The sequence below is a fragment of the Octodon degus genome, unplaced genomic scaffold (assembly GCF_000260255.1).
Source record: "Octodon degus isolate 3935 unplaced genomic scaffold, OctDeg1.0 scaffold00037, whole genome shotgun sequence".
Taxonomy (NCBI): Eukaryota; Metazoa; Chordata; class Mammalia; order Rodentia; family Octodontidae; genus Octodon; species Octodon degus.
The window spans coordinates 5,716,841-5,739,011 of record NW_004524613.1 but is presented as its reverse complement, the minus strand read 5'-3'; the positions used below and the strand labels follow the sequence as shown (position 1 = coordinate 5,739,011).

General features: G+C 42.5%; 1 protein-coding gene across 2 annotated transcripts in view; it reads left to right on the top strand.

The window, feature by feature from the left end:
• Positions 1-3,107: 3,107 nt before the first annotated feature.
• Trpc4ap (transient receptor potential cation channel subfamily C member 4 associated protein) overlaps positions 3,108-22,171 on the top strand; it is a 99,503-nt gene continuing 80,439 nt past the window's right edge. For both annotated transcript variants that reach the window (XM_004630843.2, XM_004630842.2), the window contains exon 1: positions 3,108-3,340. In XM_004630843.2, coding sequence (XP_004630900.1) covers positions 3,140-3,340 — 201 coding nt within the window. In that variant the 5' untranslated portion in view covers positions 3,108-3,139. The remainder of the gene's footprint in view (positions 3,341-22,171) is intronic.

The following is a 22,171-nucleotide window of genomic DNA, read 5'->3' as shown; positions in this document are numbered from 1 at the left end:
CTATTTTTTAGGGAAGGGGCCTACAGAGTGTTCAGGCAACGCACCACCACACCCAGTCTCAATTGCTGTCTCAGCACACCACAGGGGTGGGGCTGGTATGGCAGACCTGGGGATCCAACCTCTGACCCCTGCTTTAATCTGCCTAGCTATTTGGCCAGCTCCTATAGTTCTTTTTTTTTTTCTTTTTAATGCATTTTGTAGAGGGTTTCACTATGCAGCTCGGAGTCATAGTGAGCCTCCTGTTTTCAGCCTTCCCAGAGCTGGGATTATAGGTGTACCCACGCCTGGACTCAGTGCCAGCTCAGTGCACCCGGGGGTGGGGCCAGCACAGCAGCAGTGCCAGGGATTGAATCCTGGTCCTTGGGTTTGCCTAAGCAGGCACTTAGTCCACTGAGCTATCTCACTGGCCCTTTTTTTTTTTTATATAATTCTGTATACATACCTTTATTAGTTCCTTAATCCCATCAATAAATACTTTATATCCATTATGTAGCACTTATTGTTCTGGGTATTGGATGGGTTCAGGAAAGAATAAGACGGATCAAAATCACCCTGCAGCCAGTGGGAAGGGTGAGGAGAGCAATCAAGTAGAGTCAAATGGAGACAAGCACTATTTTTATTTAATTTAATTAATTTATTTATTTTTGTGGTACTAGGGATTGAACACAGGGCCTTGCACTTGCCAGGCAAGCACTTATTCTACTGAGCTATCTTCCCAGGCACTCAAGCACTATTGTTTAAAGAAGGTAATAAGATGAAGAATGTAAGAAATGCTACTTTATTTCAGAGTTCAAGGAAGAGCTGTCTTTGAGCACAGATGTAGGATGAGAAAGCAAGCTATTGATATAAAGTTCAGACCTAACATTATTTATATTATTTTCTCATTGATTTGAAATATCTCCTCTACCACATGCTAAACTTTCATGTACACATTTGTCTATTTCTGTTCTCTCTCCTGTAGGATCACAGAATTTTATTTGGCACATTCAGATTTCTGAATTGATGAATTTAGTACAACCCAGATTTTTTGTTTTTGACAAGCCAGATGATCCAGAAACAATCTGGAGGAGATCAGTAGAAAGCCCAATGTTATGGTTTATGACTGGATGTCCCCCTAAAGTCTAATCCAGTCATGGGGTGGCTTTTTAGAGGTGGATGAATCTAGAGTTGTTGATTGACTCATTGTCCAATGCTGGGATTGAGAGTGTGAGGGATACACCTGCCCTAGGGTGGGTAGACTGCACACAAAATATGAGATAGAAAAGTCTTGTCTCTTGCTTGTTCCTTTTCTTCTACCTCCATGAGCTGTTGTTTGTTTATTTATTTGATTAAAGAAGGTAATCAAATACGCAGGGTCTCACTATGCAGTTCAGACTCACAGTGATCCTCTGTCTCAGCTTCCCCAGCTCTGGGATTACAGGCGTGCACCACCATGTCTGGTTTCAGGGCTGGCACTGTGTGCCTGGGGCCCAGGGTCAGCATGGCATGTGGAACTGGGGATCAAACTAGGGTCCTTGCACTTGTTAGGCAGGTGCTTAGACTGCTGAGCCATCCCCCTCCAACACCTTTTTTTTTTTTTTTTTTTTGAGACAAAGACTCACTATGTCACTGTATTGTTCAGGTTGACCTTGAACTCACTATGTGGCTGGCAGCAAACTTGCAGCAATCCTCTTGCCTCAGCCTTTCAAGTGCTGGAATTACAGGCCTGAGCCATCATGCCTCATCCACCATGGACTGTTGTCCCTCTGCCAGATGCCACTCTGCCTTGGAGCCAGCTGATTATGGACTGAAACCTCTACAAACTGTGAGCTAAATAAACTTTTTTTCCTCTAACTTTGGTTGTTGGGTATTTTGTTTCAGCAACAAGAAAAGTAACTAAGACATTCACCTTTGACATGGGACGTGAAGATGGTAACTCCAGTCTCAACATGCCTTTATATACCTATGATCCCAGTGTAATTGAGTTTTTTAAAAAAATATATTTGGTTATTATAGGGTCTCACTACGCAGCTTGGACTCATGGTGATCCTCCTGCTTTCAGCCTCCCCAGTGCTGGGATTACAGGTGTGCACCACTACCCCTGGACTCTGTGGCCAGCTTAGCCTGCCCTGGCGGCAGCACTGATGCAGCATGTGGTGCTGGGGATCGAATCTCAGTCCCTGCTCTTGCCTAAGTTTGTCTAAGCAGGCACTTTAGTCCACTAAACTATCACGCCAGCCACAGTTGAGGGTTCTTTTGATCAATTCAGATAGAAGTCACAAATCTGCAAAATGCTGCTCTGCTAGCAGTCCTGATGCCACTGAATGACACCAGGTAATGCTGGATGCTGTCTATCTGCACTGCTGGTTGCTGGTCTCTATCACTGTCGCCTGCCTTATCCAGCTTGTTATTGGATATTTGTTTGTGCATGGATTGTGTTACACTTTTGCATGTAACCTGCATTCTGTAACAGAATTACCTCGACATGGCAGCACATTCCTCAGGAAGCTGAGGCAAGAGGATCGTTTGAGACCAGCTTGGGCAACAAAGTGAGCTCAAGTCCAGCCTGGACTGCATAACGAGACCTTGCTTTAAAAAAAAAAAAAATCAGGATCCTTGGTCATTCTGCTCACCGCTGCATTTCCCCACCCCAAGGAGGACCTTTTGGTACAGGGGCACAGAAGGTCCTTTAGGAACCTTGATTGACTAAGTCTGGCTCCCAGGAAATAACGATAGAATAGAGTAATGAGAAAACTGAGGCACGGAGGAAGAAAACAGTGACATGGTTAAGACTCACAGCAAATTCGGAGCATTGAGAAGCAGGCAAGAATCAGTCTCCAAGGCTTAACTTTTGGCCTGGAGCCTGGGACGCTTACTGGCTAGTTGGCTGCAGCCTTCCCAAATGGGTGCGAAATGCCACATTGCACACTCAGGGACTTGCGTTTGACTTGGACGGACCTCGCAGAAATGCTGGTCCTGGTGGCCAGGAAAACAGGTGGTGCAGCAAACCCCTTACCTCTACGTCACCTGTCCCCCGGCAAAGCGAGACTACATTTCCCAGCACCCCTGGGGCGCGCCCGTCCCTGCCACGTGGCTTGTGTCTCCGCTGTCAGCCCGCTGGGGGCGCTGTGGCGAGCCCTCCGCCGCCCCGTAGAAATTTATGCGGTCCGGAGCCGTTTGCTTCCTGTTTGTTGGAGGAGACATGGCGGCGGCGGCGGCGGCAGGGGTCTGCCGAGGGAGACGATCGGTAGCAACAGTGGCAGCGTGGGGCGGGTGGGGCGGCCGGCCGCGGCCGGGGAACATTCTGCTGCAGCTGCGGCAGGGCCAGCTGACCGGCCGGGGCCTGATCCGTGCAGTGCAGGTACAAGGCCGGCCCGGAGGGGCGGGGTGGGGCGGACCAGGCGGGAGCTGGCTGGGGGCCGGGTAGAGGCCTTTCCAGGCCGCCGTGGGGCGGGCCAGACTTTCGGGGCCAGCCGCGGGGACTCCCTGTGGGCCGTACGGACGCTGTCAGTCGCGGCGGGGCGGGGGGCAGTGGCCGGCTGGAGGCCTGGGTCAGGCCGAGCGGGGCTGGCTGCTGCGGGCACCGATGGCGTGTACGAGCCGTGGGCCCAGTTTTCGGATCCTCCGTTCCCTGCGCCACGTACGCACGTCTGGGGGACCTTGGCGAGTTTGCTTAATTTACTATAGGTTTCTCCCCTGTGAATGAGTTTCTGTCCTGTGAATTGAGCGAGGGTCTTCACTGCAGCCCCCAAACGGTTCCCAGGCCTGTCGTAAATGTCATTTGCTCAGAGGCCTTACCTTGACGTTGCTCTTTACCTCTTTCCAAAGTAGGTCCCCGTTGTTACTCCGCCAGAGCCCCGAATTTGTTTCGTTCCCAATACTTTCTTCGTCTGTAATCACGTTATTTCTTTGTTGTCTGCCCTTCTCGCCTGTCTTCCACGTTAGTCTGACTCCCACGGACGCAGACTCAGGTTTGCCCGTGGAGAGCGTCATGGTTCAGAGCGAGACGCAACTCAGGCCTGGGCTCCAAGCGCTGCTTTCTGTCCTGCTTGGGCAAGTTACCTTTCTGTGCCTGTTTCCTCATTTGTAAGATGAGGATGAGAATTAGAACCTACCTTTTAAAGTTGTTATGAAGACCAAAGGAAACAGCTGGTTTAGCTGTCACTGCATTTCTGCTACCTAGTAAGGACAGAAGGGTAATCAGGTAATGTTATACTTAATGTCTGGCTTGTAATAGGTACCCCATGTGTGGTTACTGTCTTTTTGGATGAGTGAGGGACATTACTTGAAGGTAAAGCATGATGGATAAGACCTGGCCTTCTTGCGCTCCTCTCAGGACCCGTGGTCCCAGAACGTACCTGCAAACACCTGTAAAACAGTTCCATTTAAAGAAAGCTTTTCTGTAAAGTTTTCAAGGATAAACAAGAAACTTAATAAAGTGGTGGGTGGGAGAGGATTTGAAATTGGGCATAAGGAGGATAGAATGGGAGTGAGATTTTTCACAGTATGCCTTTATACTTTTTTTTTTTTTTTTTTTGCCTTTATACATTTAAATTTACTTTGGAGCCATTGGAAGGTGGACTAAGCTAAGCCAGGTGGCCTGCATCAGTTATCCCAACATTTGAGAGGCTGAGGCAAGAGCATTTCAAGTTCCACACTAACCTGGGTCACGTAGCAGGTTCAAGGCTGGCCTTGAAGTGGTGAGATCCTTGTCTTTTTTTTTTTTTTTTTTTTTAACAATGGCTACTTATTTATGGTCTTTTTGAGACAGGGTTTCACCAGGTAGTTAAGGCTGGCCTTGAGCTCACTTTGTAGCCTAGGCTGGCCTCAAACTTGCAACATTCCTCCTGCATCAATCTCCTAAGTGCTGGTATTATAAGTGTGTGCCACCACACCAGGCTCCAGACCCTGTCTTGAAAAGGAAAAAATAAAGGGTGCACATAAAGGAGTGGTTGTCCTGGACACAGACAGCCATAAATGAGTTACTTTTTTTTTCCCTCGTGAATTCCTATTTGCCTAAAGAAGATCCTGGAAATATCTGCTGTGTCCTCCAAGCTGGAACACATTAGCAAGCTGGGCATGTGAGGACAGGCAGAAAAGGGACTGACTAACCTTTCTTTATCTTTTCTTAAATGTATTTGATATAGAGTCTGACTACGTGCCTTTGAATTCCTAGTGATCCTCCTATTTTCAGTTTTCCTAGCGCTGGGATTACAGGCATGCACCACCATGCCCAGATGGCTGGCTCAGCACGCCTGGGGGGTGGGACTGGTGTGGCAGGTGGTGCCAGGAATGGGGATTGAAACCTGGTCCCTACGCTTCCCTAAGCAGGTGTTTAGTCCGCTGAGCTATCTCTCCAGCCCTGACTCACCTTTCTTAAGTGAGCATGTACTTTGGTTTGTTGTTTTGTTTCTGGTCCTGGGGATTGAACCAGGAACTTGTACATATTGGGCAGACATTTTAACACTGAGCTACATCCCTAGCCCATTTAGATCAAGCATCATGCAAAATGTACAGTATCTTTAATTCTCTCAACATAAATGAGGAAACTAAGGATCAGAAGGTTAGGTCATATGATCTCAAACAGAGATCCAGATAATGTATGTTCTAAAAACAAAAAGTAGAAGGTTTTTCTGGCCAAGCGTAGTGGCACACACCTGCTGTCGCAGCACTCAGGAGGATGAGGCAGGAGCATCGCCTTGAGTTCCAGGCCAGCTGGGACCACACAGCTAGACCCTGCCTCAAAAAGTTTTGTAGCCTGATGAATGAGGCAGTTAGGAAAATCTTATTTGTTTCTAGTGCTGAAAGATTTAGGATGGGAGGAATTTTCAGGAGCTCACCAGATTAGAACACTGCTGGAAAATATGAGACTTGTGTAGGCTAGTTATCATGGTAACTGATGGGTGCATGTGGTGTGGGAACAGTAACTGAAGTACAAGCCCCTACCCAGAGATACGGTGAGGATAAATGGAGACCGTCTTTTGTGTTTCCTTTCTGTATTACTCTCTTCGAACTGTTCTTCTTCTTCTTTTTTTTTTGTATTTTAGGGAAGGGGTTACAGTGTATTCAGGGTCTCACTACCAAATCAGACTCATAGTGATCTGCCTGTTTACAGCCTCCCAAAAGCTGGGATTACAAGCAAGTGCTACCACGCCCAGTCTCAGCTGCCATCTCAGTACACCCCGGGGTCCAGGCTGGCTCAGCGGCAGGCCCGGGGATCAAAGCCCCAGGCCCTGCACCTACTTGCAGGTGCTTTAATCCGCTGAGCTATGTGGCTGGCCCTCTTTGATATGTTCTTACTCCACCCTCGTTTGCCCCTCTTAAATGCTGCAGAATAAATTATTAGCTCACCAATCTTTCCATTGCACAGTAAACATGCCTGTTAATGACATGTAGGAAAGCTTTTTGTTTTTTACATTTATATTAGTACATTTTGTAGTACCTGATGATTGCATTTGTCCTGGGAGAGTTGCACACATATAGAACACGTGTTATAGAACACATGTTAATTCTTTTTACGTCCCCCTTTCTTCTCCCAAAAGTAGCTTTTTTTTAAAAAAAAAATTGAAATTCTTGTAGAATATATATAATGAAGTTTTTCATCCTAGCTATTTACAAGTGTACATTTCAATAGTGTTAAGTATATTCGTGTTGTATAACAGATCTCCAGAACTCTTTCCTCTTGCAAACCTGAAATTGTATACCCATGAACAACTCATTTTCCCCACCCTCAGCCCTTTCCATCCAACCTTCTGTTTCTGTGAGTTTCACTGTTTTAGATAATAATCTCATAAGTGGAGTCGTGCAATATTTGTCTATAGTGATTGGTGTATTTTACTTAGAATAATGTCCTCAAGGTTCCTCTGTGTTGTAGTATGTGATGGAATTTTCTTGAAGACTATCAGTTTTGTACTAAGATGGATCTGAATGGAATCCTAGTTCTGTCCCTTCCTGGCTGAAGGACCTAAGTTGAGTTAATCTATTTGAGCCTGTCTCCTTATTTCTTAAATGACAATAAAAGCCAGGTGTGGTGGCACACATCAGTAGTCCCAGCCATTTAGGAGGCTGAGGCAAGTGGAGTGTCACAAGTTTGAGGCCAGCCTGGGTTACATAGTGAGCTTACGGTGAGCCTGAACTACATGGTGAGATCCTGTCTCAATTCCTACCTCCAAAATTGTTATCTATAGGACTGGGGAGATGGCTTAGTAGAATAAGCGCTTCCCTGGCAAGCACAAGGGCCTGAGTTCAATCCCTGGTTCTGGGGAAAAAAAAAAAAAAAAAGGTTATCTATTATGGAAGGTTTTAAAAAATCATATGTTTAAAAAGTTTGGCCAGTGCAGCACATATGTATGTGCAGAGCCTGAAACCTTGCCAGGCACTTGATAGAACTCAGGAAAATGAAATGAAATGCTGTATCCTTGATTCTGTCTCTGCTCACTCTCCATCAGTCTCAGCTTTGAAGAGTTCCAGAGTCAGACTACCTAAAGTTTAAAAGCTGAATCTGATACATACTTGCTCTGTGTCTTTAGGCAAGTTACTTATTTCCTTATGCCTCAGTTTCTTCATTGGTACAATAGGGATAATCATAGAACCTAACCCCCTAAAGTTGTGATGAAGGCCAAGTGGGTTTATGCATATAAAACACTTCAAATGGTAACTGAAATATAGTAACTATGCTATAAAGGTTGGCTTGGACTGTTACTAATAACTACTCTGTGTTATTATGGGTCTTATCTGCATTTCTAGTCCTGATTTCTCCCTATAGCTCCAGGTGGGTAGGTACTGTGTATCCAGCTACCTGCTGAGCATTTCCATCTAGACATCTAATGGACAACCTAAACTTAAAAATGTTCAAAGTCAAAATCTTAATTCCTCTTCCATAAAATTTCATCTTCCCTAACTATAAATATATATAAGGAAAGCTGCAGAGAGGACTAAGGCCTCCCTGGTTTAGCATGGGCCTCTCCTACTTGGATTTTAGTTTGCCTTCCTGCCCTTTGGTCCTGCCCTCTGTCAGGGTAATAAAATTTGCCAGCAGCATGCTTCACAGGTTAGGAGTTTACCAAGCCCTTTCTTCCTCATGGCACCTTTGATCCTTAAAGCAAATCAGGTCTTATAAATCCCCGGTTTAGGGCTGGCAAGATAGCTCAGTGATCTAAGTGCCTACTTAGGCTAGCGCAGGGACCAGGGTTGGATCCTGGAGACCACATGCTGTGCCGACCCCGCCCCTGGGTGTGCTTGGCCCTGCCCCTGGGCGCTGAGCCTGCCAAGTCCTGGAGTCCAGGTGTGGTGGTGCACACCTGTAATCTCAGCACTGGGGAGACTGAAAATAGGAGGATCACTACGAGTTCAAGCTGTGTGGTGATATTCTGTACCAAATGCATTAAAAAAGTCCCTTGCTTTATTAAAACTCTCCAACCACATCCAGTTGTAGTTAGAATCAAATCTGGATTCCATATCGTGATCACACAATAGTCAGTGGGTTTGAGGCAAAGGATAGATGAGGTCAGTGATAGCAACCTAGAGCTTTCAGCTATCTAAACAGCCTGTAGAGTTACCATCATTAGCTTAGGTAACCCTGGGCCCTGTGGGTCATCCCCAGATACCCATCATTTAGGTAGTCTGGTGAGAGGCTGGCTTATAGAATCTCCTTCCTGTTTCCCAAATGTAAGCCATTGTGTCCTTTATGATTACTGGCATATCTCAATTCACCCGAGCGTCATTTGCTGTGTGTGTGTGCTGTGCCTGGGGTCAAACCCATCGCCTGGCATCAGCTAGGCAAACACCTGTTGAGCTACACCTCCAGCTCCACTTTTTAAATTTTAATAGACATTTGTTTCTTTAGCCTTATTCTGAGGATTAATGTTTGTGAAACTTAGGAATTTATATCAAATAAATCTCTTTCCTGTCAAAGTTAATTTGATATTGAAAAACTCTTGTATAGAATAAAGTCTCACATAAAATCTGTTGATTTCCCCAGGAAGTCTTTGTACTCATAGACCCTAAAATTCACTTCAATTTTATCAAAACAATATAAGCACGATTAAAATGGATATAACTATTCAGCGGTTAACATTTGTTTTTGGAATTACCTAATGTATTTAATCATTAGTAATCCTTGCACTTTGTTTGATATTTTGTGTCAGTAGATATTTTATACTTACGCTTAAACAAGAAAGATGCATTTTCTTTATGGGAAATTTAGCCTTTAATTATTTAAAGAAAGCAGTAAAGACAATGTAAATCAGTGAAAACTAAATGTCTAGAAATGTAACAGTGGCTAAACAGGTTGATAGCTTACTTGAAGTAAGAGATTATTCCTGCTGTAAACTGTCCGACCACAAGCACTCCAGGAGCAGAACCCTGCCAGTAGCTTAGCTGGGAAGTCGTCGGATGGCAGCCCTTTCATTACATTGCGCAGCTGTTCGCAAGGAGAGCAAAATCCAAAGGCTTATTTTTAAATGGGAGTAAGGGCTTTGTAAACACAATGGAGAAGTAGTAACAAATTCCTTGTGAGGTTGAATATTGGGCTATGATCTGATCTCTGAGTTTTGTTTATTTTTATTTATTTATTTACTTTTTTTTTTTAAACATTTATTTATTTATTGTGTGTGTGTGTGTGTGTGTGGCCAGTTCAGCCCACCAGGGGGCGGGGCTGGCTGGCATGTGGTGCTGGGGGATCGAACCGCAGTCCCTGTGCTTTGCCAAGCTTGTTCCAAGTAGGTACTTTAGACCACTGAGCCATCTCGCCAGCCCTATTTATTTACTTTTTGAGTTAGGGTCTCACTCTGTAATTCAGGCTACTCTTGAACTCACTATGTAGCCAAGGCTGGTAGTGAACAGCAGTCCTCCTGCCTCAGCCTCCTGAGTGCTGGGATTATAGGTGTGCACTACCATGTGCAGCCTCATCTCTTGAGTTTCATGAGTTGTAACAAAACAACCTTGCCCTGTGCCCTTGGTCTGTACTCCCAAGAAGCACCTAGGAAACCAGAGAACCGTATTTCTAACAACAGGCTTAGATTTGTTGATGTTTCAATTTGCTGATGTCTATTTCTTTCTCATGTCAAATATCAGAACATAATTCACAACACATTGTGCTACCTTGTGTCTCTACCCCGATGTAGCCATGTCACAGCTTTGAATGTTGATATTAAGTGGTTACATCATGCGGACGATAAAATTATTGTGTACAGCAGGATTATATTGGTTTGTATAATATTTAATTTTAGCTTTAAAAACAATCTTGCTCATTTTATTTGTGCCATCGGAAAGGCCTTATTAGAAACTGTGAGCAGTATAAGGTGGAACAGTGCATGGCCTACCACCCCCTTTTTGAGGTGGATTTGCATGCCATCACTGTGACTACAAACCTGACAACAACCCAGTAAAGGAGAAAAGACTAGTTTGGTGCAGTTTCTGTTGGGAGCTGAGGAAGCTAGGAAATTGATCAAATGTATGTAGGAGGGTCTGGGCCTCAGTGCCTAAAGCAAACAAGCTACCTTGGTCCTGGGATAAACATCCTGTCTGGTTAAGGTCAGCTGTTAGTCACTAGACAACCTTGTGTCACTTGTTACTAACTTTGCAAAAGTATAAATAAAGCTGGGGAGATGGCTCAGTGGAATAAGTGCTTCCCTGGCAAGCTCAAAGGACTGAGTTCAATCCCCGGTTCCACCAAAAAAAATAAAAATAAAAAAATAAAGGATCATTTTGTTGTGTTGTGTTAGTCCTGCCCATCAGGCAGACCAGCAACCACCCAGCCCAGCTTTTGTCTTCTTATCTTTGTGAATGCCCAGGCCATTCAGGGTTGTGTCCCTGCCCGGAGGCCAAAGGCTGTAACAGAGGAAAGCTGCCCACCTCCTGGCAGCAGAGAAGCTGACATAGGAAGGGGCTGAGTGTGGTGGCACACAGCTGTAATGGCAGTACTTAGGAAGCTGAGGCAGGAGGGTTACTGTGAGTGTGGGCAGCCTGGGCTATGTAGTGAGTTCAAGGCCAGTGACAGGTGGCAGACTGAACTAAATACTCTCTTTCAAAAAAAAAAAAAAAAAAAAAGAAAGAGGAAAGAAATGGGCCAGGAATAAAATAAGACCTTCAAATCCATACCCTCAGTGACCCGATTTGTACTCTGAGACCCTACCTCCAGTAAATAAATCCACTGAGCTGTAGACTCATGAGTGGATTAATCTACTTGGTGAAGTTAGAGCCCTGTGAATCAGTCATTTCCCCAAAGCCCAGTTCTGAAAACTGCTGCCCTCAGTACATGAGCCTCAAGAGGCATATCATTTCCAAACTGACAGCTGAGTAAAATGTAGGGGTTTTGGTTCTTTTGGCACTGATTGAACCAAAGCCTTAGGTATGGTAAGATGGTGTCTGCTGCTAAGCTACGTCTCTAGTTGGATGTCACCCTTTTTAGCATACAGCTATGTAGGTTTTTTTTTTTTTAATATTTATTTATTTATTTATTTATTTTGTGTGTGTGTGGCCAGCTCAGCCTACCAGGGGGCGGGGCTGGCTGGCATGTGGTGCTGGGGGATTGAACCGCGGTCCCTGTGCTTTGCTTAGCTTAGCTTGTTCTAAGTAGGTGCTTTTAGACCACTGAACCATCTCACCAGCCCAGCTATGTAGTTTTTTGTTTGTTTGTTTTTGTATTTTAGGGTTTGCAGGGTGTTTAGGATCTCACTGCTAGATCGGACTCATAGTGATTCTCCTGTTTACAGCCTTCCAAGTGCTGGGGATTACAGGCACACACCACCTTGCCCAGTCTCAACTGCCGTCTCAGTGTTCCCTGGGGGCGGGGCCGGCATGGCAGGGCCTGGGGATTGAACCACCAGCCCCTAAGCCTGCTTGCAGGCACTTTAATCTGCTGAGCTACTTGGCCAGTCCTATTTAAAAATTTGTTTTAAAAATTTGATACCAGCAATTCAATTTAAGGCCTTACAGTTGCCAGTCAGGTGTTGTGCTGCTGAGCTACATCCCCCGCCCTTTCCTTTTAAAAGAAGTCTTTCATTCATCCTTACTAGCATTCTAAAACTGCTACTATACATGTACATTCTTGGAACTTTAATTATTTATCTTATTATTTTTAGTTTTTTGAGCCAGGATCTTACTGTGTAGTCCATGCTGGCCTCAAACTTGAAGCAATGCTCCTGTCCCAGCCTCCTGAGTGCTGGGGTGACAGGTGTGTGGTACTTGTGCCCCGCAATTCTTGCAACTTTAAATCCAACATATTTTGTTTTTTCATGCTTTAAACACTGTTCTCTAAATCATGTGTCTTTTTTCTTGGAGCATGTGCTCTATCTAGTGCTTCCTCAAGAAAGAGTACATGCGAGATAATTTTGTAAAACCTTGGTGTCTTAGTTACTTTTCTCTTGCTGAGACAAAATATTCAAAGTTAAAGAAGGAAAGGTTTATTTAGCTCAGAGTTGTAGTGGTTCCAGCCCATAATTGGCTGGCACCAAGGCAGGGTGGCATGGCCAAGGGGGATAGCAGAAGATAGAAGAAGTGCTGGGGGTAGGGGAAGGAGAGGGAGAGGATTCTTAGCCTCTTTTCTGCCCCTTTTATCTTACCTGGACTGCTAGGATTAGGGTGGCACCAGTCCAATCAGTGATGTAGCAATCACTCACCCTTAATCTCAGCACCCTTAGCCCCAGCATTGCACACTCTGGATTCACCCAGCTTTGAAAAACCTGTCCCTTGTGACTGCATGAAGCTTTGCACTGACATCTAGACACAAATCATGACACCTGGCATATCTGAAAATGTCTTTTATTCTGATACTTGTATATTTAGTTTAGCTAGTTATAGAATTATGAATTGGAAGTTACTTCTTTTTTTATGTGTAAGAAAAGAAAAACAAATTTAATAATACTCTAAGAATAAAGATCGAAGATATAAATGCATTATGGAAGTTCTTTCTTATTAAATTTTATTTTATTTATTTTTGAGGTATTGGGGATTGAACTCAGGACTTTGCGCTTACCAGGTAGGCACATAAGCCACTGAGCTATCTCCCTGGCCCCTCCCATTAAACTTTAAATAGTATTGCACCATTGCTATTTCTTTTATTTATTTATATTTTTTGTACCAGTACCTTTACTTTTTTAAACACTTTTTTGAAAAGTTAAGACACTTTATTCTAATAGCTATAATTACAGTGCTTGTCAAAATGAAAACTGAAAACAAGTATACAAAACAGTTTATTACTGATCACGTATTGAAAGCGGTAAGAGTTTCCACGACATCAAATAAACCAATCTGAAGTTTCTCAAGGTAAATTTAACAGCTCCACTTTCTTCAGTTTTATCAGAATATAAAAGAAAAAAGTAGAGGTCATCTTTTCTGATGTCAAATTGAACCCTTGGGGCTAGGGAGATAGCTCAGTAGAATAAATGCTTGCCTGGCAAGTGCAGGGTCCTGAGTTCAATCTCTGGTACTGCAAAAAAAAAAAACAAAAAACAAAACTTGAACTCTTGCAGGCTGAAGGAGGAAGCTACTTCACATGTAGAGGTGGGGGTGCTCCGGGACTGTGATCTGGAGTGGACCAACTGACCCAGCTTACACACACTCCTGCTGATGAGGCCCAGACTTTGGCCCAATGTGTCCCAAAGAGTGGGCACTGGGAACAGGAGCTGCCACTCCAGCTGCACACTGATGGAGAGGGAGGGCGGGCCCTGCACCCCTCAAACCTCCCTGCTACCCCAAGGTGGCTGTGTGAACATGAGTACAAGCACAATGCCATGGAATGTAGGTGACACGAAGACAGATTGGCCGCAGGGTCTCGACTGTGACCACGCAGTGGATGGCATTTGTTCGTCACTTCTGGAGTTCCCAGACGAACAGCTGATCTGATGACTGGCGTTCAGGCCGAACTGCACTAGGAATTGTCTCCCTTCTGTGTGTTCAAGTGTTCTCACCTTGTAATTTTTAACTTTTTGAAAATGCACAGAGTTTGGGTTAAAAAACAGCCACCAAATGGATCCTGACACCAATCTACAGCTCAGTGGCTCCTGGAGGCCAGGTGCCCATGCACCCAAATCCCTTCCCAGTACTAATAGTGAGGCGATTTTTTTTTCCTTTTTTTTTTTTTTTTTTTTAAAACAATAAAAAAGCTGAAGGGAGCTTGCTGGTTAGCTCAGTTGTTGAAGCGCCTACATGGGCAAACCCAGTCAGGCTTGTGGGTTTGATCCCCAGGTCCACATGCCACACCACACCTGCCTTTAAGGCAGCCTCAGCCTCCCCCCCCCAAAAAAAAAAATGCTTCACAATAAAAAAGCTGAGTAATATTGCACAGGAGTACCAGAAACTGCCTTAGTGGAAACAGAAACTGTTTACATAAAAACCTGGCTGCAGGTTGCATCTGCGCATGTACGTCACGATGCGTGCACACTGTGACCAACCCATGGAGACAGCTGCTGGCACTCAGGACCACAGAGTCACAACATTTGCCACATGAGAGGAAAGCGGAGGGCGGAGAAGGAGGAAGTGAGGGTAAGGGGGGTTCTGGTTCACTTCTGTTCCATAGCTGATGGGCTAGCCAGCCTAGTCCTTTGTAGAGCCATACCCACTGGTGGGGGCACAGGTGGCCTGAATGTACCAGTTCCTGTGATGTAGAAAGTGCAGCCCCAGTCTGTCTGTGATTTCAGCTGCATTCATGGCATTGGGAAGGCCCTGCTTATTGGCAGCCAGGAGGAGGGTGGCGTCCCCGAGCTCTTCCTCAGCCAGCGTCTTCATGAGCTTCTCATGGGCCTCGTTCACATGCTCTTACCATTGCTGTCCACCACAAAGATCAAGTCTTGGGTGTTCTGGAAGCAGTGGTACCACAGTGGCAGGATCTTGTTCTGGCCACCCATATCCCACATGGGAAAGCTGATGTTCTTGTTTTTTTGTTTATTTATTTTTTGTGGTACCAGGGATTGAACTCGGCACCTTACACTTGCCAGGCAGGCGCTTATGCCGCTGAGCTGTGTCCCTGGCCTCAAGCTGATGTTCTTGTATTCGACAGTCTCTGCATTGAAACCTATGGTAGGAATAGTGGTTGCAATCACCAAGTTTCAGTTTATAAAGAATTGGCATCTTTCCGACAGCATCTACGCCCACTATGAGAATATGCATTTCTTCTTTGCTTAGAAGGCCCTTGAACAGGTTTGTAAAGATGTTCCCCATGCTCGTGGATGCGTGGAACTGACACTGGTGGAGACCTCAGTGGTAGCTGGGCCAAGGCAGGCATGGTTTCGCTCCCACTATACAGCGGTGCTGCCAGCCTGTACCAGTCATTTTAAACAAGTACATTCTTTTGCTCCAAGTTGTTAGATTTTCCTTGAAGTTGACATAGCTATAAGTCATTCATTTTCATTGTAACGTACTCTAGTTGTCCCTTGCTATTTCGTGGTCCAACTTTGGCAGACTCACTGTTGTGTGAGTTTTCAAAAAATATTAATCTAAATTATTTATCGCGGAGTTTTCGCTATATCATGTGATTTTGTTACTGTAAGTGTACACATTTTGTTAAAATTAGGTAGGTTTATGAGTTTAGAAAATGGTTAAGAACATTAGAAGTGTTTTTAAAAGTGTGGGAAAAGTTTATAAGTTAGGGAAAGGTTTATAAAGCCTTAAAATATATATATAAATACTAGAATAAGTACAATATTGCTACTTCGCTGATGGTCACTTATTGCGGGGGTGTCAGGAACAATAACCTCAGCAGCAAGCGAGGGGCTGTTGTATTCTGTTTCATTACTGGATCATAATGCAGTCTACTTTTGAGAAGTGTTTGGAATCATTCTAGTCTTGGACTGTTAATCAGCAACATTGTCATGAACATTCCCGAGCATTCCTTTTCACATCTTTTATATATATTTGTATAATTGGGGGGAGTTACTTTTTTATATTTAGGATAGGGTGTACAGGGTCTCACTGCAGTTTATTTATTTATTTATTTATTTATTTATTTATTTATTTTATTTTTAGAGAAAGGTCTGTTACAGGGTGTTCAAGGTCTCAATAATAGATTGAACTCTCAGTGATCCACCTGTTTACAGCCTCCCAAGAGGCGCACGCCGCCACGCCCAGTCTCAACTGCTATCTCATCATGCGTGGGGTGGGTGGGAAGTGGGGTAGGGAGGGGGACTGGGGAGGCGGGGCAGGGCCGGGCCGGCAAGGCAGGCCCTGGGGATTGAGCCCTGGGCCCCTGCACCTGCTTGCAGTTGCTTTAATCCGCTGAGCTATTTGGCTGGCCCTTTGCAGGAGGTACTTAGAAGCAGAATTAGAATTGCTGGCTTATAGGATTTCCATAGGCTCAGCATAAGTAGCTTTTACTGAAAATCTGCCAAGTGATTGTACTAATTATACTTCCACATGCTGTGTATGCGAGGTCCATGTTCTAGCTCACCACGGTGTTGTTTTTAAGTTCAGTGTTTCTTGCAGGTAATAATGTATTAGTAGGGTTTCAGTATGTGTTCCTTTTTTTAAAAAAATTAAGTTTATTGGTACATTTGAGGTATAAAGTATGTGTGCTTTTGATGACTTAATGAGGTTGAGCACCTTTTCGGAGGTTTATTGGCCATTTGGACCTCCTCTCTGTGGGTTCATATCTTTTGTACAGTTTTCTTTTATATTGCCTTTTTGTTTTAAACTTAATGATATATATATATATAATATTATATTATATTTTAAGTTTTTCACATTTTCTTGAAACGAGTGAACCCTTTTTGAATTTTTAAAAATTTTATTTTATTTTAATGTAGTTGGTACAGGGTCTCACCTTGCAGGTTGGACTCACAGTGATCTTCCTTTTTTAGCCTCCCCAGCACTGGGATTACAGGTATGCATCACCACACTCAGATTTGGTGGCGGGCTCAGGGCACCCCAGGGTGGGGCTGGCCCAGCCTGTGGTGGGGCATTGAACCCCTGTCCCTGTGCTTGCCTAAGGTGCTTAATCTGGCTGAGCTATCTTGCTGGCCCTCTTTTTGATATTTTGAAAATGTTTTCTCTCATTCTTTTGCCTTTTTATTGTGTAAGATCTTTTGATAAACAGAAGTGCTTAATTTTTATTACAAGCTGGATGTGCACATGCCTGTAGTCCCAAAACCCAGAAGGCTGAGGCAGGAGGATCATTGTGAATTCAAGACCAGTCTGAACTGCATAGCCAAAAACTCTGTCTCAGAAAAATGCAATTGATTAGATCACTTTTTCTTTATAGTTAGTGTTTTCGTCTTCTATGAGCACAAAGATATTCTGTGTAACTTTAGAAGCTTTATTGATTTGCCTTTTATGTTAGATATATAGTACATCCTCCTGAGAATTGATTTTAGAGTATGTTGTGAAGTTTTCCACATAGACACCAGCTTGACCCATCATTATTCATTGCAAAGCACCCACTAGACTCTGTAGTACACCTTTGTTACCAATCAAGTATGTGTTCAGGGTTCCGTTTGATGTCTGATGTTTTGCTGGTTTATTTATCTTTGGTCTGGTATTAACACTGTCTTATTTTCTGTGTGTTTTGGGGTGGTGTGTACACAATAGTCTTAGGTTTTCTTAGTCACCTTGCCTTTCATGTACATGTTACAATCAGCATGTACATTTTTACAATTCTTTTAAATTTTTATTGTTCTCAATACATATTTTCAGTACATAATGATTATGTTCATTATGAGGACTGGTACCTGTAAATAGCACACCTTAATTCTTTTTACACCCCTTCCACTCTCCCCTCCCCTCGTTCCATCTCTTGTAGATGTGCTTTGAAAACTATGTATTTTAATTCTATAGCTTTAATAGAAAAGCAGGATTGATTTTTATATATCTGTAATATAGTCAAGATGCTTACCTCAGGACTGAGGTAACTTGTCTGCTTTAGAAACTGAGTCATAGTCGTGCTTACACACATTTTACCAATTTTCTAGCTTCCGTGGTTCCCAACAATAGTTTAATAATTTATCTTTAGTCTCTTTTGAAGTATGTAGTAGAGTATCATTACCTGAATATAAACCTTTCATTTTTTCCTAATCTCTTTTTAATCTTCCCTTACTCTGCAGCCTAAGGCATAAAGGTAGCATCTTCCTATTCAACAAGGGAAAAAGCCTTAAACATTTTACCATTAAGTATGATATTTGCAGTAGATTTTTTGTAGACACATTATTAGAATCTCACTTTATTTAAAAAAAATTCCCATTTTTGGATTAATGATTTTATCATGAATGGATATTGAATTACATCAAAAAGCTTTTTCTGCATCAATTTAAATGTTTATGTAGTTCTTTATGTTGTTAATGTGAATTACATTGAACTATTTTTTCAAATATTAAACTAACTTCTAATTTCTGATAGATTCCATTTTGATAAGTTACTAAATTTGACTCAATAATTTTTAAATTAATAATGTTTTTCATTCTGTATTCATGAATGAAACTGGCCTACAACTTCTTTTGGTGAGGTTTTCTTGTTATTTTTTGTTTTTTTGGTGGAACCGGAGATTAAACTGAGGACTTTGCACTTGCCAGGCAGGTGCTTATTTTACTGAGCTATCTCCCTGACCCCCAGTAAGGTTTTGGTAATCAGATTTGTAATATCACTAAGCATGAATTTAGTTATAACCCATGAATTTTGATATGTAATATTTTCATTCCATTAAAGAAATTTTCAAATATCTACTTAGATTTCTTTCTTTTTTATTTTAAAGATAATAAAATTTAAGATACTATTAAAGCATACAGAATTTTAAAACAAGATTATGGAAAATCAATAATGGTTGTTATATTGCCTATTGTTAGCTTCCGAGTAGTTGTTCAGTGCTGAATGGGCTGGTACATGCCTGTAATCCCAGCACTCGGGAGGCTGAGGCAGGAGGATTGTTGTGAGTTCTAGTCCAGCCTAGGCTACAAAGTAAGCTCAAGGTCAGCCTGGACTGTATAGTGAGATCCTATCTCAAAAAGGCAATCCCCACTAAAAAAAAGAAAAAGCCACAAACTAATTGTTCAGATTATGAGATACAAGCATGCAAAATTGGTCAAAAATTTTTTCAGGGAAAAAAAAGTTAAGCATTAACTGTTCCTTCGAATAAACCAACTTTTCTTTTTGGGTCTCATAATGTGATTTTGACGTCCTTGAGCTCGCTGTGTCCTACACTGACCTTGAACTCAGTGATTCTTCTGACTCAGCCTCCCGAGTGCTAGGATTACAGCTCTGGGCCACATCTGGCACTATTTAGGTTTCCGTTTGACCTGCACATTTTTTAGAAGTACATTTCTTAATTTCCAAATGTGAGGACATTACAGGTATCTTCCTATTGAGTTTGGTTATTACACTGATTTTTTTTTTTGCATTACCAGGGATTGAACTCAGGACCCTGCACTTGCCAGACAAGTGCTTATTCTGCTGAGCTATCTCCCTGGACCTGCACTGTGATTATACAATGTAGTTTGTATTTCAGTTCACTAAAATATATTTACATTTGCTTGCTCTGCTAGCAAATGGTCATTATGCAAATATTCTTGTAAATAATGTGCAGTTATTAGATGTGTTGTATATATTAATTTTTTAAAGGTGTTGAAACAGTCTATATCTCATTAATATTTTGTATCTTATTAACTTTTGGCCTATGTGTATCAGTTTCTGTAAGAGATATAAGAATCTCCTGCTATGATTATGGGCTTCTTAAATCTCAGTTTTTGTTTGTATATGTTGAAGCTTTTACAATATATATTCAAATTTAGGACTGTAATATCCAAGTTGACACTTTTGTCCTTAAAAAGTATCTTTTTTTTTTTTTTTTTGGTACTGGGGATCGAACTCAGGACCTTGTGCTTGCCAGGCCGGTGCATATGCTGCTGAGCTATCTCCCTGGCCCATAAAGTATCTATCTTTGGTAGTACTGTTTGCCTTGGATCTTGTTGATTTTAATATGTAAAGCACCTTTCCTTTGGTGTGTGTTTACACTGTGTATTATTTCCCATTCTTTTACTTTTAGCCTTCTGTAATAGGCAGCATAGCAAACTTTCTTTATGATTAGAGTATTTAGCACATTCACAGTTAATGCAATGACTGAGGGTATGGGGCAAATCTATTTACTTAAGATACTATTAGTTATAATAGCTTTATTTATTTATTTATTTATTTATTTATTTTTGCGGAACCGGGGATTGAACTCAGATCCTTGACATTTGCCAGTCAAGCGCTTATCCTACTGAGCCATCTCCCGGTCCCAATAGCTTTATTTTTTGATACAGCGTTTTGCTATATATAGCTCAGGCTGGCCTTGAATTTATGGTAGTGGTCCTGCTTCAACTTCTTGGAGTGCTGGGATTACAGGTGTCCATTACCCTATCTACCACTGTTAGCTTTTATTTTATTTTTTAAAAAAATTAGTATAATTATTATTATTTTAAGACAGGGTCTTGCTAAGTAGTTCAGGCTGGCCTTGCATCACTACCTAGCCTTGGCTGACTGCAAACTTGTGGTGATCCTCCTGCCTCAGTCTCTGTGGTGCTGGGATTACAGGCAATGGCAACCAAGCCTGGTTAGCTTTTAAAATATCTTACCTATTCCATATTATTTTTTCGTTTCTTTAATATTTCTTGTAATACCAGTTTTTGTTTTTGTTTTGGTGGTCTTTTTTTTTTTTTTTTTTTTTTGCAGAACCGGGAATTCATCTCAGGCCCTTGCACTTGCCAGGGAAGCGCTTATCCCACTGAGCCACCTCCCAGCACCTTGGTGGTCTTTTGAGACAGGGTTTTACTATGCAGTTAAGGCAGGCCTTGAGCTCACTTTGTAGCCCATGCTGGTCTCAAACTTGCGATGATCCTTCTGCCTCAGCCTCCCAAGTGCTGGGATTACAGGTGTGTGCCACCACACCTGGCTCTTAGTAGCAGTTTTGTTGAGACATAATTTAGCCATCGTAACCATATAATTTGATGATTTTTTTTAGCTGATTTGTAGTTGTACAGTCATCACTGTACTTTTTCAGAACAATTCTATCACCTTAAGTTGTTCACTTATGTCTGTTATTAAGTTTTATAACAACCTTTTTGAAATAATGATTCACACACTGCACAAGTCACCCATTTAAAGTGTATGAATCAGTGGTTTTTTTTTTACTATTTCTACATTCACATGTCTGTCACAATTGATTTTGTTTTTTAGAACATTTCATCACTCCCAAGAGAAACACTGTATCCAGTAGCAATTACTCCCCACTTTCTCCCTTTGTTTGGTCCTTGGCAACAGTTATGGTTACCTATTTTTTGTCTCTGTGGATTTGCTTATTCTGGACACTTACATGACTGTGATCAGACAATTTGTGGCCTTTTGTGAGTGGCTTCTTTTATTATAATGGTCTCAAGCTTTATCTGCATTATAATATGCTGCATATATTATTTCTTATTTTGTTTGTTTTAATATATTTGGTACAGAGTCTCTCGCTGGCAGCTCTGACTCATAGTGATCCTCCTGTTTTCAGCCTCCTCAGAGCTGGGATTACAGACGTGTGCGACCACACTCGGGCTCGTGGCTCACTCAGCATGCTCAGGGATGGGGCTAGCATAGCACGGTGGTGCCTGGGATTGAATCTGGGTCCTTGTGCTTGCCTAAGCAGGCACATAATCTGCTGAGCCTTTATTTCTTTTTCTTGATGACTCATATTCTGCTGTATGAATATACTGTATTTTATTTACCCATCTATCACTTGGCATGCATTTGAGTTGTTTTCTTCAGATATTAAGATTAATGTTGCTGTAGGCCTCCATGTTAAACTTTTTTTTTTTAAATCTTTTATTTATTTGGCTTTCGCTAAGCAGCTCAGATTCATAGTGATCCTCCTGTCTCAGCCTCCTCAGCCCTGGAATTACAGGTGTGCACCATTATGACCAGTTTCAGTGGCTAGCATGGCATGCCCGGGGTTCTGGGGCCAGCATGGTATGTGGTACCGGGAACCAAAGTTGGGTCCCCGAGCTATCTCCCTGGCCCATGTTAAAGTTTTTGTGAACATTTTGTGAACATAAAGTTTTTAGCTCCCTTTGGGAATAGAAATACCTGGCTTTGTTTAAGTTTTGAAGATCTGGCGAACTGTTGCCCAAAGTGGCTGTACTAACCTACAAGTGTGTGTCTCCACCATAGTGTGTGAGAGTGCCTATTTTTTTCTTTTTTCTTTTCTTTTTTTTTTTTTTTTTTTCTGGCTCCGAATGCCTTCAGGGCAGTTTTG